We start from the raw sequence: 17,624 nt of genomic DNA on the forward strand, positions 1-17,624 counted from the left end.
AGTTGCTGGCCATAAGTTTAACTGAGTTGTAACGAGCGTGTTTAAGGATATACCACATTCGTTATGTAGTTACAAGTGTATATAACAAAACAGAGGTCTTTTCAAGTACCTTGGTCGTTTGAAAAGTAGCATTGTTTATCTGGGAAGCAAGTTGGCAGCAATCCACTGTTTCGTGTAACGTTAGCTCGTTGACATTTTGCTTAGAACAAAGCGCCACACGGACCTCTCCATCTCGTTGCGAACCTTTCCAGACGTGCCCATTTAGGTATGTTTCAAATCCGACCGTCTCAAATATAACACATCTGATGAAAATGTACAACTTTATTGCAGAAGAAGTTTCCTTTTTGTGTATGAAAGAAAGCTTGATGAACTTCATCATATTTTCTGACGTGGGTGCAAATCTTTGATAGGCTATTTTGAGTTGAGATAAAACTATGGCGTATGCCCAGATGACGCAAAGACAGTCTTTTCACATTACACAAAAAGGTTTTTTATTGCCTTAGTTTGTTGAGTGGCATGTGGAGCGTGCTGCCCAAGTTGCGTTCTGTAGGTAGGCCTATCCTCCAGCGTGCGCAAAGTAGCCTGTGTTATGACTGTTGTTTCAGCTGTAATGGAAGATTTAGTCGCATATTGCTTTGCAATAATAGTTTTAGAAGTAGTGGATTTAGTTAGCTGATTAGAAAATTAAGCAAGGTCGAGATTGGTTAAGACTAGCAAAAGGCTCACAACAATTCAGCGCTCATTAAACCTTTCGTGTTGAAATTCCGTGCCTTCAGAGCATTCTTTTTTAAAGTTAGGGATAATTGAATGTCCTCAGTAGAGAATTACAGACCACAAACCCCGACTTCTGATTTCTGAAAACTGTTTTAAAACTTTCCCCCACACCATTGCCTCAATGCATGTGTAGTCCTTTTGTAAAAAAAAAAAAAAATGTACCAGGCGTGGAAATTAACTGGAATAAACGCATGGACAAATGTTCTTCAATTTGCTCACGCCCACTTGATTAAAAAAAAAAAAAACTCTGCCAAAGAAGTGAAAGGACGCGAGGAAGGCTAACAAGCATAGCCTAATATCCATCCCTGTCTGACTGACTGAGCGAATCACGTTGTATGCAGCATTCATATCTCTTTGGGATGCCATGCCACGCCAATCTGGCATCTGCACACAAACAACCAACCTCTGTCTGTCCAACTGACACCACCATTGTCCAGTGGGTCTTGAGTACCAGCTCTTAAACCAGACAGTTATGTTTTCTTTATTCTTCCTTACAGAAAACCATGGCAACTAGAGGTCACTCCTCAGGCTCCTCAATGAGTAACCACACCAAAGAGCGAGTGACCATGACCAAGGTGACACTGGAGAACTTCTACAGTAACCTGATTGCACAGCACGAGGAGAGGGAAATGAGGTATGTATGGGCCCCGGCCTGCATGAGAGGACAGGAAGCTGCTGTGAGAATGCAAATAAATGCCCTCACAAATTCCAAGCAGTCCTCTTTTGTTTACCCAGGAGGGCACACGGCACTGCAGTGCGGGTGGCGAGGGCCACACACTTAGCCATCATAATCCACCTATCTTTTTCTTGCTTTTATGTTATTGGATGTGTGTGGAATGCCCGTTACTGGCTGTTGGTAACACACATACAAAAACACAGAGTCGAAAACTTTTTATGGCTTTATTTTGTTGCATAACCTTAGTAGTGGTTTCCTTTTCATATTGTTGTACTGGCAGTCGCTCAAACAATTATAATAAAAAGGCACATCTTTGAAGTGTTCTACAAAGACAATTGAATACGCCTACAATAAAATAGTCAGATTTAACCTCACGCTTAGTTGAGCATAACCTGTACACACCTACAGAACAACTGAACTGCCTTATTGAACTTTCTTGCAGCCATCCTCTGCTCCCTCTTTCACAATCAGTATGATGCAAATGCTGACTGTAGCCCTTGAGAAAGGTTCTCTGCAACATTATAAATGGGAAATGGGACAGTGACATGCATGTCTTACTATGATCAGGCCCCTTGAAACTAAAGTTTACATTGTGTGTTGTAACCCTATAGAGCTTTACTACATGTTTCTATTAAAATGTTACTACAACATTATAACATCTCTCCCAGAGGCGATTATATGCGTCTTTACTAACACGTTGCAACCGTTGTCATTGACATTCCAGGTATGACAGGCTTATAATAAGGGTTGTGTCTTCCATTGCAATCTGTTAATGTAACTCAGAACTAATGTGACTGACTAAAGTCATTTATTTCTAATACTGTAAGTAGAGTTGATTCATTTCCTCAGATCTTCGTCCAAAGTCTCAGCATTACGTGGGCCTTGCTGGATTACACACAATAACGTTTCCCAGCTGAGTTTTCCCAGACTCTCCTCCTGTGTCTTCTGGAAGCCCAGGCTTCTGCTTACGTCCTCATCCTCTTATAACAGTGTTACGCAAACATTTTGAGATCGAGGACCACAGTCTTCATTTTATTTTCTTATTTTTCTTTCCAGGCACCACCCGTCAACTCAATTGATGGGCTTGCTCTTCCCACTAGTTCAAGGCTCTCCTAATTCAGATGTAGATCGCTTATCTTTGCTTAAACTGAAAGCATGTCTCATTGTAGTGAAAGATCATGCTACAATACTGTGTGTTTGGCAGAATAATAATGCTACAGATATAGCCTGTTAGCTTGGAAATGATGAATACATTAGTATGTAGAAATCCCCTCAAGGACTACTTGATGTATTTTGTGGACCACCAGTGGACCCCGGACCACACTTTGAGAAACATTGCCTGGAAATAAACCATAATAATAAAACAAATACCCACTTCTGTTGGAGGGCAGTCACTTTGGCCCGAAGGAAGGGGGAAACTCCCAGACAGTGAATACATTTCATGTCGTTGGTTGGCACCCCGGAGCCATCGTGGGACCAGCCAGATAGAGCTGGTTTAATTATGAAAGTGGCTTCTGCTTTTGTTGAGAAGCAGAGAGAAAGGAGCATGAAGTGATGGTGACTAAACTTAGTGTCAAATCTGTGTCACACACAGTGAAAACAATACAGTAAACTAACAGTAAATAACTCTGTTTCAGATGACATCTGGTTCCACTCAAAAATAGTGTTCATTTTACTCTTAAGTCACTTTCAGAGTAAGTATTTAGAGCAACATGAGGGCAATTTAGAGCTGTGTAGAGTTGAAATCACTCTGGCCACCTGCAGAAATTGACCCTGACATTTGACTACAATGTCAGTGCAATTTAACTCTCCTCAGTGTTGTAAATACTCTGTATTAAAATATGTGTGTTTGTTATTTGTATGTTGAATATTGCCACCCCATTTTACTGTCTAGGCAACAGAAGCTGGAGAGGGTGATGGATGAAGAAGGACTACCAGAGGAGGAGGTCAGTGGATGCTGACACACACACACACACACACACACACACACACACACACACACACACACACACACACACACACACACACACACACACACACACACACACACACACGGCTGAACTAGGATTGCAGTGGACACACGCACACACACACACACACACACAGAGGGAACTAGGCAATACCACAAATGCCTACTACGTAGTAGACAAACACCAGACCCACATCCTTCCCCACGGTCACATTTAACTTTCATCTGTGTGTGCGCATTTGAATGCAATGTACTGTATGTAATATGTGTTACAGAAACGCATGAGGCGTTCTGAGCATGCCCGTAAGGAAACAGAGTTTCTGCGCCTCAAGAGGACCCGGCTTGGCCTTGATGACTTTGAGTCCCTTAAAGTTATTGGACGAGGGGCTTTTGGAGAGGTACTGTACAATCCCTAATCTGCACTGGCATTCCTATTTGGACATGTAGGTGGACATACTGTATATGATGGCGCAGTAGGAGCCACTTATTTCGTCCCCTCTTCCATGTGCATACCCTGCCACTTCCATGAGACTTCCATAGTGCTTCGGCCGGACCTTTCCAAGGAGCAATTATGGTGCAGTCAAGGAAGTGTGGTCCAAAATCAGTGGCTCCTACTGCATGGTGAATATGAAAGTTGATATTCTGTTACTGTATAGTGGATGTTGTGTGGCTGCATTAACTTGGATGTCTGGTTTATAACATAGTATTGTAAAGTTATTATCAGTGTTTAAATTGTACAGGAGCAATGAGCAGAGGTGAATTCCACTTTAAAGGGGCACAATGTGGGATTACGTAGTTTGCGCAGTGCCCGTGGCATGCCTGTCTCAAAATGCTGTTTAAATAAGCTCGCTGTGAGAATATTTTTCATCACAGAAGGCTAGCAGTTGATACAAATCTGAATTTTGCGATTTTCGTATGAGAAGTGTTTCCCATGACACTCGTAGCGGGTTGTTCTGTCAAAAGATACATTTGGGGTTCTCAACGGACGGACGGTGAAAGAAGTGGTCGCGAGAGTCATCGTTCACTTACTAATGACTCAAATAAGCATCAGCTGACTCAGGACAGTGATTAATTAAACTTTTAATCCTACAGTACATAGAGCACCTTTCATGGTGATCCTTGAAGACCTCATACATGTACAGTATTCACAGAAATTGCAGAAATTCACAAAAACGCTTGAAGTTCTCAGGGCTACTAATGATATGCAGTGTACCTTTATGTTTATTATTACTAGCTTGTTGCTCTTATTATAATCTTCTCCTCAGGTGCGACTGGTGCAGAAGAAAGACACGGGTCACGTGTACGCCATGAAGATCCTGCGCAAGGCAGACATGCTGGAGAAGGAACAGGTGAGAAACCCCCAGGGGTGTCGGTGACAACATGCACCTTCCGCCACAAAACGATATTTGTTTAATTGTTATCGCGTGTTTGGCTTGCCTTGTCGTACCTGCAGCTCGTTCTGTTGACACACATTCCTGGACAGACACATCACTGCTACTGGTGCCTGGCTGCCGAAACCAAAACATGTCATGTTTAGATACACATTCTGTCGAGCAGACTGTGGAGTCCAGTTGCTCACTTCCTGCTTGTGAATATAACAAGTACAAACTTTTGTATTGAAAGAGGATTCAGATGTTCTGCATAGTGACATATAAAATCTGTCTGAATGGATTTCTAGAACTTTTTTTCAGAAGGGAAATTCAAACTGTTGTCAAATACACTCACATTCACAACAAATAAAATGAAATCTGACATGAAAACCACAACATAGACCACAACACAACATTTCGTTTTTTAACACACCAACACTGATTGTAGAAGAAAGATTGCCAACACAAATGTCTACCCATTCTTGGCACACAAGGTTATAAACCAGTAATAAACCAGTTCTCTCTCCCATCCTCTGTGACTGAGGTGCCCTGAGCATTGTATCGTCCCCCTGCACTGCTCCCTTTTGGGCCCCATTGGGGGCCGGCCCCTTGCATGGGTGAGGGATAAATGCAATTTCGTTGTGTGCTGTGGAGAGCTGTGTCACAATGACAAAGGGAGTTGGAGTTTCCCAATTGGGTTTTTACTTTCATCTACAAAGACTAGACAGTTTTTCATTTTGAAAGTGAAGATCTATGAAAATAGAAAGAAAAATCCCGGCACATCCTAAATCCTTTCAGTTCTTCCTTTCTATTTTCACTGTTTTTGTTTATGTTTGGCACCTTTTAGTCATGGGTGCGGTGTAATTCGTCTTAGTAAGGTTGTGTTCTGACCGGTGCTCTCTGTGTCCGCAGGTGGGCCACATCCGGGCCGAGAGGGACATCCTGGTCCAGGCCGACAGCCTCTGGGTGGTCAAGATGTTCTACAGCTTCCAGGACAAGCTCAACCTCTACCTGCTCATGGAGTTCCTACCTGGGGGTGAGTGCTTTGGAATCTGTTTCTATCCTCTTTTGGATTGGGGAGCTTGATGAGGTGTTCCATGCTAAAAAAAGCCAGTAGGCTACTCCCCAAAGAGCCATCAGGGATTTAGGGTCGCAAGGGAGCTTCCAGGACAAGGTCAACCTCCACCTGCTCATGGAGGTCCTACCTGGGGGTGAGTGTCCAGGCATCATTTACTATGATAGTTGATTTAGGCCTGTGCAGTCAACTGCCAGATGTATACAGTATCCCTAGAACACCCCCAAACCTCGGGTTGAGCACATAAAGCTACTGCCATCTTGACCAATTGAGGCACTGTGTTTTGGGGATATAATAATTGTAGTGATTGCTGAAGAGTATCCTGGTAAAGGATGTTTCCCAAATAGCCAAAAAGTGAGTTCAGGGTAGCAACATTAATGTAATGAAAATGTAGTTACTATGAAAATCAATAGGTTTGGGGCGATAAACGTCATGGTTAGTTTTATAAAATGACTGACCCCAAGGAGGATAGCATCTATTTACTTGGCAGTCCTGCTTTATCTTCTAGTGCAAGCCATTTTCAGGTGCTCTAGTTAGGTACTCTCTGCCTGAGAGTACATGGTGATTGGGTTATTTATTACTTTGCCTTACCCTCATAGGATGTATTTCAAGAGCACATTGTGTGTGTGTGTCTGTCTGTTTGTCTGAGCTTGGAATTTTCAGCACGTGTCACGTTGCACTTTTTTGTGCGGAAACAAATAGTGTTTGACTCATCTGGGAAAAACAGGGAAAGTTAACATTTGGGAATAAGCATGGCTTGAGTCACTGTCTCGAATGCAGTTCAGTTGTATGATTTCTTCTTTAGAAGCTTTTAAAGGATGACGTCATCCGTTTAACAGATTATAAATAGTAGCTCTGTATTTGGACCAGCTATGTTTTATGAGGTGGCGGAAACGGGGATTGATAATCACAAATTTGTTCATGATTTCTACAGCTCTTGCCATTCTCTTCAATGAAATGGATGGAAGCAACTCTAGTAGTCTTTTCCACTTTAAAATAATGTTTCCACTACAAGCACATTATAAGTAAAGGAGTAAATTTGGAGGAACTGGCCGTCTTTGTGGTTCAAATGAGAAACAACTTCCAACCTTTATTCTGGGAGGGAAAACACTTACTTCAATTCAGTAGAACCCTCCCCAACCACCACCAAGTTTACTGTTTGACTAATAAAATGAGGATCATCTTTGGTCCTCTGTACAGCCATTGAAAAGAATGCCTCTGGCACCTTTGGTTGGCATGACAGGCATAATTATCCAAATGGTGAAATCCCCAAGGCGAATATAGCACACCCATTTATGTGGCTTTAGGAAGCTTTTTTGTGCAAATGGGTGCTGACACAACCTACTGTTTGCTGAGAAAAACGTAACTACACCATAAAAGCATTGCTATCTATGACTTTTCCGAAAGTCATATGTAATGTGTTGTCATTACCATTTAGGTAACATCAAGCGTATAATATTAATTCTGTATGAAAGAGTTAAATGGAAACAGAGAACAGTATGCCTCCAGCACCTTCTGCACATTGTTATCCAAATGTTGGATCCCAAGGCAAATGAAGTACACCCTCTCCTGTGGTTTTAACCAAAAGAGTTTATTTGTGGACAACTGGAGTCTATATAGCTTGAAATCACGTTGTCTTCTTATAGAGGCGTCAAAAGTACAATTACATGCAACTGCCCTGCTGTGGCCTAACAGTAGGGCATTGGGTTACTACGCCGGCGACCTGGGTTCAATTCCTGCCTGGGTCACTTGCCAATCCTCCCCCATCTCTCTCTCCTACTTGCTTCCTGTCACCATCTCCAACTGTGCTATCAAATAAAGGCAAAAATCCCTAAAATATATATATAATTTTAAAAATGCATGGTGTAAGTACAACACTAGCACATGATATTACATAGCCGTTACATCATTTAAGCCAGACTCAACTGGTCTGGTCAACTGTCACAATATTCAATAAGTCAATATATCGTACAATACGTTTTTACAAGTATGATACATTTTTTGCCACAATAAGTTATTGCATGCTTCTTTGTTTACCTCGTCACTCTCTCTTAAGGGCCGTACACACACGTCGCTACTAGTTACTCGCTCAGCGAATGAAGTCAATAGAATGTCAATGTGTTCCAGCGAGAAGAGCAGGTGAGTAGGCGAGTACTGTACAAGCGATGCGATGTGGGTGGATCCCGAGTTGAAAATATTTTAACTTTGAGGGAGGCAAGTAAGCGAGTAACCAATTGGAAAGCAGAGTTCGGTACTTCTCGCCTGTACATTGTCAGTTAAAGCCGCGGGAACTTTCAGCGAATGTTCCATGAAAGAGTGGCAAGTAAGCGAGCAAGCGAGAAGCTAGTAATGTGTGTGTGTGCCGCTTTAGACTGAATATTGATAGGCACATTCCACTCAGCGCAATGATGCGTAAACGTTGGTGTACTTTTAATTTTCGGTCTGTCTACCTTGTCTATCTCTCTGTCTACCCCTCTATCTAGCATCCTCTGCTGCGACAATTTCAAAATTAGAAAGGGTGTATTTGCATTTTTTATCCCATTGTCATTATATTGTTTGAAAATGACTGAGAAGACAATATTATCATTTATCGCAATCATTTCTTGGCCAATTTATCGTCCAGCAAAATTTGTTATCGTGACATCCCTAATTGTAAGACAAGTACACAGGTCTGCTGATTACTCAGATAAGTTACCTACATATGTTGGAAGGTTTCTTTTTTTACCTCTACTTTTACTTTTGACTCCTCCCAACCCCCTTTCCTGTTTCTGTAAGTTGCCTACAACTTATGTCTTTTGGCTAAAAGGATCTGGACGAATGAGAATCAACAGACTTCTGGGTGATTTCAATGTTGACTCAAGTCTGCAAGATGACTGAGTTAAGTGGAGTCGAGGAGTGGAGTTGAGTGTAGTTAAACAAGCTTGCTGATTAACCATGATGAATCCCCCTACCCCCCTCCGCCCCCAGGTGACATGATGACGCTGCTGATGAAGAAGGACACCCTAACAGAGGAGGAGACCCAGTTCTACGTGGCGGAGACGGTGCTGGCCATCGACTCCATCCACCAGCTGGGCTTCATCCACCGCGACATCAAGCCAGACAACCTGCTGCTCGACTCTAAGGTTGGCCTTTTTGACTGTGTGTGTGTGTGTGTGTGTGTGTGTGTGTGTGTGTGTGTGTGTGTGTGTGTGTGTGTGTGTGTGTGTGTGTGTGTGTGTGTGTGTGTGTGTGTGTGTGTACGTGTACGTGTACGTGTACGTGTTCGTGTAACAGAGACAGTGCCAGCATGTGTTTATGTATGTGCGCGTGCGTTTAAGACAGACAGCATCAGCCTTTGTTTACCTGGTTATGTTCCCATAGTAACAAGTTGGCAAAATTATCATATTTCCATGCAAGCCTAATTAATGATTTATGTGGTTTTATGAAAGACAGGGGCTGCTCAGCCGTTTCAAGATTCTAAATCCTTTCCCAACGACTCGCTACACAGATTCATACAGAAAAAAAAACTTGATACACAGATACATTGTGATTTGAGGACAAATTTCAGGGCCCAGCTACAATTTTCCCCTATGGTGCGGTGCTAGACCAGCCTGCAAATACAAAATGCTTTCTGCCACTAGGTTTCTTTTACTTTCATAGGCCACAGCCTCACTTGTCTACAAGCCCAGCTCTTCCTAAGGAAGTAGTACGGTACGTAGTACGACACTACCTCTAAAAATAAATATGGCTACCTTGATGCTGGTCTGCCGTAACATGCACATAATGCTGCCTGCTTTTTTTTAAAAAAGTGTGAGCGCATGATCTGTTTTGGTGGGTGGGTATTATTTTTCACTTCCTCTTTTTGGGATGACTCTTGTTCTCCGGCCGTTGACTCATCAACTGTTTATTTCAAACTCACTCTGTGTGTGTGTGTGTGTGTGTGTGTGTGTGTGTGTGTGTGTGTGTGTGTGTGTGTGTGTGTGTGTGTGTGTGTGTGTGTGTGTGTGTGTGTGTATGTCCTGTCTCAGGGCCACGTCAAGCTGTCAGACTTTGGCCTGTGCACCGGACTCAAGAAGGCCCATCGCACAGAGTTCTACCGGAACCTCAACCACAGCCTCTCCAATGACTTCAGTATGTGACGTTTTCTCAATTGCCTCAGTGTTAAATGTTACATTTAAAAGGCTCTAGTCTAGTTACATTGAAAAGAGTCTAGCCTCCTTTTTTTCTTTCTTGACCACTTCAAGACTGCCTTCAATCACTAGTGAACTTGATTTGGATCAGTAGACATTTTTCAAAGAACAGGCAAAGTTACATAAGACGTGATTGGATTACAAAAAAAAGAAATGAAAACAGACAAATTAAGGCATTTATTTTTATTTTTTCATAATTCCTTTTATGGCATTTTGGCATTGAGTTCAAGCGAAAACATTTTTTAATATTATTTACGCTGTATCAGTCAATATGCATACCATGCATACAGTGACACTACGGTTTATATATACAGGATGATATGCATACAAATGTATCTGGGTCAAGGTATGATAGCGACAGTATGTGGGAGTAACTTACTGTAAGTCATGTTCACAGTTTTTTTTTAAAAATGCAGTGTTAATTCAACACTTAGAGAGTACTCTGGAGCCAACTATTCTCTAAAACAGTGGTGCTAAACCTTTTTTGAACAAACGACCAGTTGACCTCATCATAAGCCTCCCAACTTGACCCCTTGACCACATCATAAGCCTGCTAACATCCCCCTAATAGTATTAATAAATTAAGTAGGTTAATGCCCCCCAATGATAACTTAGAACCGCACCTCTCAGCTGTATTCATCTCAACGCCCCCTAGGTCTTCCTAATGCCCCTTGGGGGGCTGTAGAGCTACCGTTGAGAAACACTACTACTACTCTAGGATGTTAAATGGACTGAACAAAGGGTAGGTTTGGAGGGCAACAGCGTTAGTCTTGGAAAGTTAGTCTGAAGGTAGCCTGGCTCTCACGCAGACCCTTCGTGCTTTGTGCATCTTCGTTGAACTTCGTGAGCTCGCACGAGGGTCTGGAAATCTTAGACGAGCCTGAACAGCATCCTATATTTCATGGTCGGTCCAATCAGGATCGCGGGGCGGGGTATATACAAGTCAGTGGTTGAAGTAGTAGTGATTCAAAAGAAGCCGCGTAAATTCTACAATCAGGTTCAAGCTGTTTTGAACACACCTGCGCCTTTCCAGAGCTAAGCAATTGTCAATGTTCCAGATGGTTCGTGTGAGAACCAGGTTAGTCTGAAGGTGCTCTTTGGTAAAAAATGCATCAACCCTGAAGAAGGCCACACACCTTGGCCGAAACATATTGGTGTTTTTTTTAAACATGTCTATAATGATTTAGCCATTTATTAAAGCTATTTTAACCGTTGGATACTTCAACTTCATGTTAAATGGACTGTGAGTGTTTAATTATCACTGCATTTGTTACTTTGTTTTAAGCATGGGAAGCGAAGGCTGGTTTGTCACTGGGTGTGTTGGTTTTCCTGCCCCATTTTTCAACAGCGTCACAGAACATGAACTCCAAGAGGAAGGCAGAGACCTGGAAGAGGAATCGTCGGCAGCTGGTAAGGTGGAGTGGGGAGTGGGGAGTGTGGAGTGGGGATGACTCACTTCTACCAGCTTCTGCTTCCCATGACACTCCCATTTATTAGTTGGGTGTTTCAACCCCGTAGCCCCTGTAGCCCGGCGAGCCCGTTTAGCCTTAGCTAAAAAGGCTCAACTACATCATAACAACATTGCTATGACATTACTGAGAGACAAAGTAACATACAGTATAAAGACTTGGACAATACCATTTTGGTGATAGTAAGGTTATAACGTAGGCTGTGTACAAAGGGGTTAACACAGAGCTTGTATTATAAGCAGGGCTGCTGAGAGACCTGGGGCAATGTCATTTGAAAGGACCCCCCACCCAATACATACTATGTAATGAAGACCCAATGCTGCGACCCCTCTCCTACTAGGTCCGGGACAACTGACCCGATTGTCCCACCCCCTGTTGGCTTCGCTGAATATAAACTTATTGTTCCCATGATTGTAATAATAAGCAAGTCTTAATGTTTTAACTTCAGGCTCTCTGTAATGTCATTGACGTGTTGTTATGATGACAACAAGTTTCATAGTTTATTAGTTTAGAGTGATTTTAGAAGTCAAGCCTCTAGTGATCCCATCTGCAGGCTACAGTCTGTGTTGCCTTCAACAGCAGCATTGAATGGGCAGCTTTAACCTTGGGCTGGTTTAATATCTGGACGGCCAGGCACACTGAAGCACTGAAGCATGCTAAACTTATTCACACTTGTGCCTAAAGTGCTCCCCCTGTGCGGCCATTATGGCCTGTTAGTAGTTAATAATTAGGCCAATATAGCATTGCTAATGCTAAGTTTGATGATTGGTTTCTGAAATCAAATGTTCTCCTGCAAGTGTTCTGTTTTCCATGTTAGAAACACGTCTATGCACAGTATGGGGTGGAACAAGTGAAATTTCACTGCATGTCATACTTTCACAGTATTTCAAATCACGACAAATCATGACAAATTAGCGTCTTTGTTTAATTCTTGAGGATGATGTCAAAAGGATAACTAGATTGCATTCTCACAGAAAATGCTGGAAGCGGGCTTGCCTTTTGGGGCAGAGATGAGCTGTTTTATTTTTGATCTCTCTATCCCTAAATTAAAAACAAACTACTATTGAGAAAACAAAGCTAAAAGAAATGTTGGAAAAGTCCATCCACCCAGTCAGAAGTTATGGGCCAAACAATTCAGCCATCTTGGATTCAGCCATCTTGAAAGTGTTGAGCTCCGCTTTTTGGGGATATACTAAATGACATACATGGTATTTTAAGTTGGCTAAGGAACACTACATATGATATAATTTTGAAAATCAACATGGGTCCGAGTGGGATTCGAACTCACAACCTCCATATCTCTAATCCAGCACCTTTGCCATTGATACTAAATGACATACATGGCATTTTAAGTTGGCTAAGGAACACTGCATATGATATAATTTTGAAAATCAACATGGGTCCGAGTGGGATTCGAACTCACAACCTCCATATCTGTAATTCAGCACCTTTGCCATTGATACTAAAGGACATACATGGTATTTTAAGTTGGCTAAGGAACACTGCATATGATATAATTTTGAAAATCAACATGGGTCCAAGTGGGATTCGAACTCCCAGCCTCCATATCTCTAATACAGCACCTTTACCATTGAGCCAAACAGCTGGCTGTAACAAACATTTCAGCAAGACAATATCATATTGCACTGAAGAGCTGAACAATAGACTTCTAGAACTGTAGTGCAGCTGCTCGTTAAGAATAGAATGTTGAGAGAAAGTGACAGTTGAGATGGAACCCTATATTGGCAGCACCTGTTCTGATTGACTGTATTGCAGTTAGTATAGTGCTCTAAGGCAGAGGGCAGAATCAAAACTGTTTCTAGGTCTTTAGATAGCTGTTGTTAATAAACTAAAAAGAATTGGCACATGTCCTGGTCACAGATTGGAGTCATACATGTGATCTTTCTAACAGTCTTTGAATGAAGTTTACAGGTTAAATGGATCAGTCACAAATGGACCTCTTGTGGAACATGTGCTGACCTCTTCAGAAAGGCACTTCAAGAGTCAATGGGAAAAGCAATGGGGCCAGCCCTGCCGTTTTTACACACCTGCCATTTAAAAAGTAATGGGAGTTGGGACATGATATTTTCAGCGTGTGGAGTCATTTTCTAGAGCTCGCTAACAACACCTCAACTAAACTTCTAGGTGAAAGTCTTGATGTTTTATGACCGAAAAAAAAACTCCTACACTCTGATCTGTAGAGTGGCGGCACCTAGGTTCATGAAGGTTCTACCATTGTTTTCAATGGGGACCCAAACTTGCACAAAAACGCCCAAAAACGGAAAAACGACAAGAGACACGTACACACTATATCACTACAAATGGTCTCCAAGCCGAGCCGGTCGTTTTAGTGTTTGAACGGTGTCTCTATCTCGAAAGGCCTAGGAGGAGATCCATTTTCTATTTTTACTGCCCTGCACAAGAGAAGCAATAATAATATTAACTAAACAGGACTTCGAGATTACTAGAATCGGGCCTTGCTCTGCAAGCCCGCTTAATAATAATAATAACTAAACAGGACTTATAGATCACTAGAATCGGGCCTTGCTCTGCAAGCCCGCTTAATAATAATAATATCTAAACAGGACTTAGAGATTACTAGAAGCTGGCCTTGCTCTGCAAGCCCTCTTAATAAACGTACTTAGAGATTACTAGATTCGGGCCTTGCTCTGCAAGCCCGCTTAATAAGCGTACTTTAAGATTACTAGAATCGGGCCTTGCTCTGCAAGCCCGCTTAATAATGTGTTGTTTTTCTAGGTAATGAATACTTGTGATTAGATTTTTAGATTATTGATTACCGGTGGATTATTGTTAGATGTAATATCTACTAGCCAAATGGGCTAGTGATGAAAAAAGTTCATTTATAGCCCAGATAATAGGCTATGCTAGTAGTAGAGTTATAGTACTGATCTGAGTGTGTGTTCCACCAGGCCTGGGATGTAGTGCAGTGTGGTACTAAGCAGGATGCTATAGTCTGTACTATACTAGTATGGTATGGTATGGTATGGTAGACTAGTATAGTACTGATGAGAGTGTGCGTGTTTCACCAGGCCTTCTCCACTGTGGGAGCATACTCGAGTCTAGTCTATACTAGTATAGTATAGTATAGTATTGTATAGTATAGTATAGTAGAATATAGTACTGATATGAGTGTGTGTGTTCCACCAGGCCTTCTCCACTGTGGGCACCCCAGACTACATCGCCCCTGAGGTCTTCATGCAGACGGGCTACAACAAGCTCTGTGATTGGTGGAGCCTCGGAGTCATCATGTACGAGATGCTGATTGGTAAGCTGATGCTCCCTCTGTTTCTTATGTTCGCAATAACTGTATGTAATGTCACACTCCTGTGTTGCATACTTAATGAGTATCAATGTAATAAGACCTAAAAAGTATTTGTGCAGTGGTCTGGGTGGGAAAGTTTTTCTTTTTTTTCTTACAGCGAGCAGTGTGTCTTAAGTTGATGTATTTTTGGGAGATGCAGCTATAATAAAGCATAATAACATTTTCATTTTAGTTGTTTTAGCGCTCTTGAACTCTCCCTACAATATCGCCATTTTCTTCTGGAAATGTGTCAGACTTTTCAAGCCATTTTTGATTACCGGTACACTTCATCTGACAGCAGCTGATGTGCAGTCACTGAGACATATATTATATGTCTGTAAAGTACTGTAAATAAATCGTGGTCTATAAAACATTTTACTAGTCGCCCTCTGAGTGATTGGTGTACATGTTTGGTATGGTAGCTAGCCTCGTTCCTGGGATGCTTTAAGCGGAGATCATACGGGATGAGATCTGCTCGCACCCCCCTGTGTACTGTATATAGAGGAATTGGATGGTTTACAAGTTTATTTATTTAAAAAGGGACAGCATATATTACCAGCATTTAAACAAAAATACTAAATACACAAGATTATAGCCATGAGGCTAATTTCCATCTTTTGTCCCTTGACAGGTTTGATGTTCCTTAAAAAAACAAGGTTAAAACAAAACTAAAAAAACACAAGGTGTATTGGTAGAGTGGGACCACTAGTAAAATACAGAGTATGGGTAGGATTTTGGAAAGTTTGAGAAGCCTTTGCGTATGACAAGTGAATGAGTAGAAGGCATTAAATCTCTGAGAAGGCGGGAAAACGAAGCTGGGAAGGCAGCTGTCAATCGCTCCTCAGGCTCCTCCTGAAGTATGTTTTAGAAACAACATTTTGTTTTTGCCGCTGAGCCATTCGCTGTGGCTGCATAGTTCACCACATGCCACTGGACACAAGCAGCAAGTGTAGGCCTTATGTATGTCCTGCACTTTAGAGGTCGTCTTTTGGCTTAAGCTGGGGCCTACAAACATGACGTGTGTGCACATGATGTGTGTGCTCTTCTCTCAAATCTCCTCATTTGACTGTCCTGTTTGGCTGTGCTTATGCCATCACGCCACCCCCTCCCCACAGGCTACCCTCCGTTCTGCTCGGAGACGCCCCAGGAGACCTACAAGAAGGTGATGAACTGGAAGGAGACGCTGGTCTTCCCCCCAGAGGTGCCCATCTCCGAGAGGGCCAAGGCACTCATCCTCAGGTCGGCCACTGCACCCTCTCTTCAGGCTACTTTACACATTGGCAAAACGCAACACACACTTGCTCATTATATTTTCTACTGAAATAATTACTATATTAATAATTGTTATGAATTGTATTGAGGAAATCAGAAGACAAATGTACCCTGTCCACTTAGGAAAGGAGGTCACTTGCACTCTAGCCTTTTTTGGTGCTCACAGGCTGGGACTGTAGTCAGTTGAAAACAAGCTGGTCCACTTCAAAGGAGACTTGGCCAAGGAAGACTGGAGTACACAGGATACGTTTTGCTGATATTTATGGTGTTGCAAGCATAACTAACGTTTCGACGCAGTGCGTCTTCATCAGAGTCAAGTACACTGTCCACTGGTAGTGACAGTGATAATAGTGATGAGGATTTAAAAAATTGAGTAGTGATTTCAGAAATCAGTGCACATTTTTTAATTCTGTTTATCAAGGAAAACTAATTTGTATGTCTCAATATTGTAACCTCTCAGATCTACATGTTACTGTGTTTGTTGTATGTGTTTGTTTCAGGTTCTGCTGTGAGTGGGAACATCGTATTGGTGCCCCGAGCGTGGAGGAGATCAAACGCAACCCTTTCTTTGAGGGGGTGGACTACGATCACATCAGGTAGAGCACAGCTTTCATTCTCTCTCTCTCTCTCTCTCTCTCTCTCTCTCTCTCTCTATCTCTCTATCTCTCTCTCTCTCTCTCTCTCTCTCTCTCTCTCTCTCTCTCTCTCTCTCTCTCTCTTCCTCCTCCTCCTCCTCCTTCTTCTCTGTTAATCATGCATGTGATTTTTTTCTGATTTGTCAGGAATTCCAACCAACCAAAGCTCTGAAACAGACAGAGTGCTCTGTGCGTCTTGGTATATTTTTGACCTTTGCTAACCACAGCCCTTGTCAATGTCAGATGAACCCAATGGCTGACACTTTTTTTCTCAATAAAGTATGGTTGTTTTTTCTCTGGTTCTTGGATATACTGTACGTATGAAATTTTCAGTTGTTCCAGTGCTTCTATCCACCATCACCTGTCGACCTCTTCATCTCTGTTACCACCTCTTAAGCCTGTTTGTTCCTGTTTACCTCTAACCACTGCTATTGATTTCCTCATTTGTGGTCTTTGCTCTGTTTATGTCTGTGTAGGGAGAGGCCGGCTGCCATTCCTATTGAAATCAAGAGCATCGACGACACCTCCAACTTTGACGAGTTCCCTGAATCAGACATTCTACAACCCGCAGGTTAGTTTTGTAGGCATACATACATACATACTGGCCCTCGTACTGCATTCTGTTCACGTCCACCCTGATTGCCCATTAAAAACCTTGACCTGTTGGCAAACTTTGGAGGGACAAGATGACAAGAGATTACCTTGGCATACGTCTAACAGTACAAAGCTCTATTTTTGTACCAATCGTGTGCCAAAAGGAGCCATGAAGGAAATGGCAGGGGAACGTTCCAGCATGTGCTAGTGTTGACAACAGCAGAGCAGGGCCGCTGGCAGCTTTATCCAGGCCTGGGACAACATCATCTGAAAGGCCCCCTCTGTCAATACATACAATG

At 42.3% G+C, this 17,624-nt stretch overlaps 1 protein-coding gene across 2 annotated transcripts in view; it reads left to right on the top strand.

The window, feature by feature from the left end:
* Window positions 1-17,624, top strand: part of stk38b (serine/threonine kinase 38b) — a 22,807-nt gene continuing 5,183 nt past the window's right edge. Inside the window, exons 1-13 of one of the 2 annotated variants that reach the window (XM_063215971.1) lie at window positions 1-265; window positions 1,272-1,408; window positions 3,345-3,396; window positions 3,695-3,817; window positions 4,685-4,768; window positions 5,702-5,825; window positions 8,832-8,986; window positions 9,872-9,974; window positions 11,319-11,443; window positions 14,671-14,788; window positions 15,940-16,063; window positions 16,597-16,692; window positions 17,208-17,302. In XM_063215971.1, the coding sequence (XP_063072041.1) occupies window positions 1,278-1,408; window positions 3,345-3,396; window positions 3,695-3,817; window positions 4,685-4,768; window positions 5,702-5,825; window positions 8,832-8,986; window positions 9,872-9,974; window positions 11,319-11,443; window positions 14,671-14,788; window positions 15,940-16,063; window positions 16,597-16,692; window positions 17,208-17,302 (1,330 nt within the window). In that variant the 5' untranslated portion in view covers window positions 1-265; window positions 1,272-1,277. The remainder of the gene's footprint in view (window positions 266-1,271; window positions 1,409-3,344; window positions 3,397-3,694; window positions 3,818-4,684; window positions 4,769-5,701; window positions 5,826-8,831; window positions 8,987-9,871; window positions 9,975-11,318; window positions 11,444-14,670; window positions 14,789-15,939; window positions 16,064-16,596; window positions 16,693-17,207; window positions 17,303-17,624) is intronic. The other variant, XM_063215972.1, reaches the window with a different exon arrangement.

This window comes from Engraulis encrasicolus, chromosome 14 (assembly GCF_034702125.1).
Source record: "Engraulis encrasicolus isolate BLACKSEA-1 chromosome 14, IST_EnEncr_1.0, whole genome shotgun sequence".
NCBI lineage: Eukaryota > Metazoa > Chordata > Actinopteri > Clupeiformes > Engraulidae > Engraulis > Engraulis encrasicolus.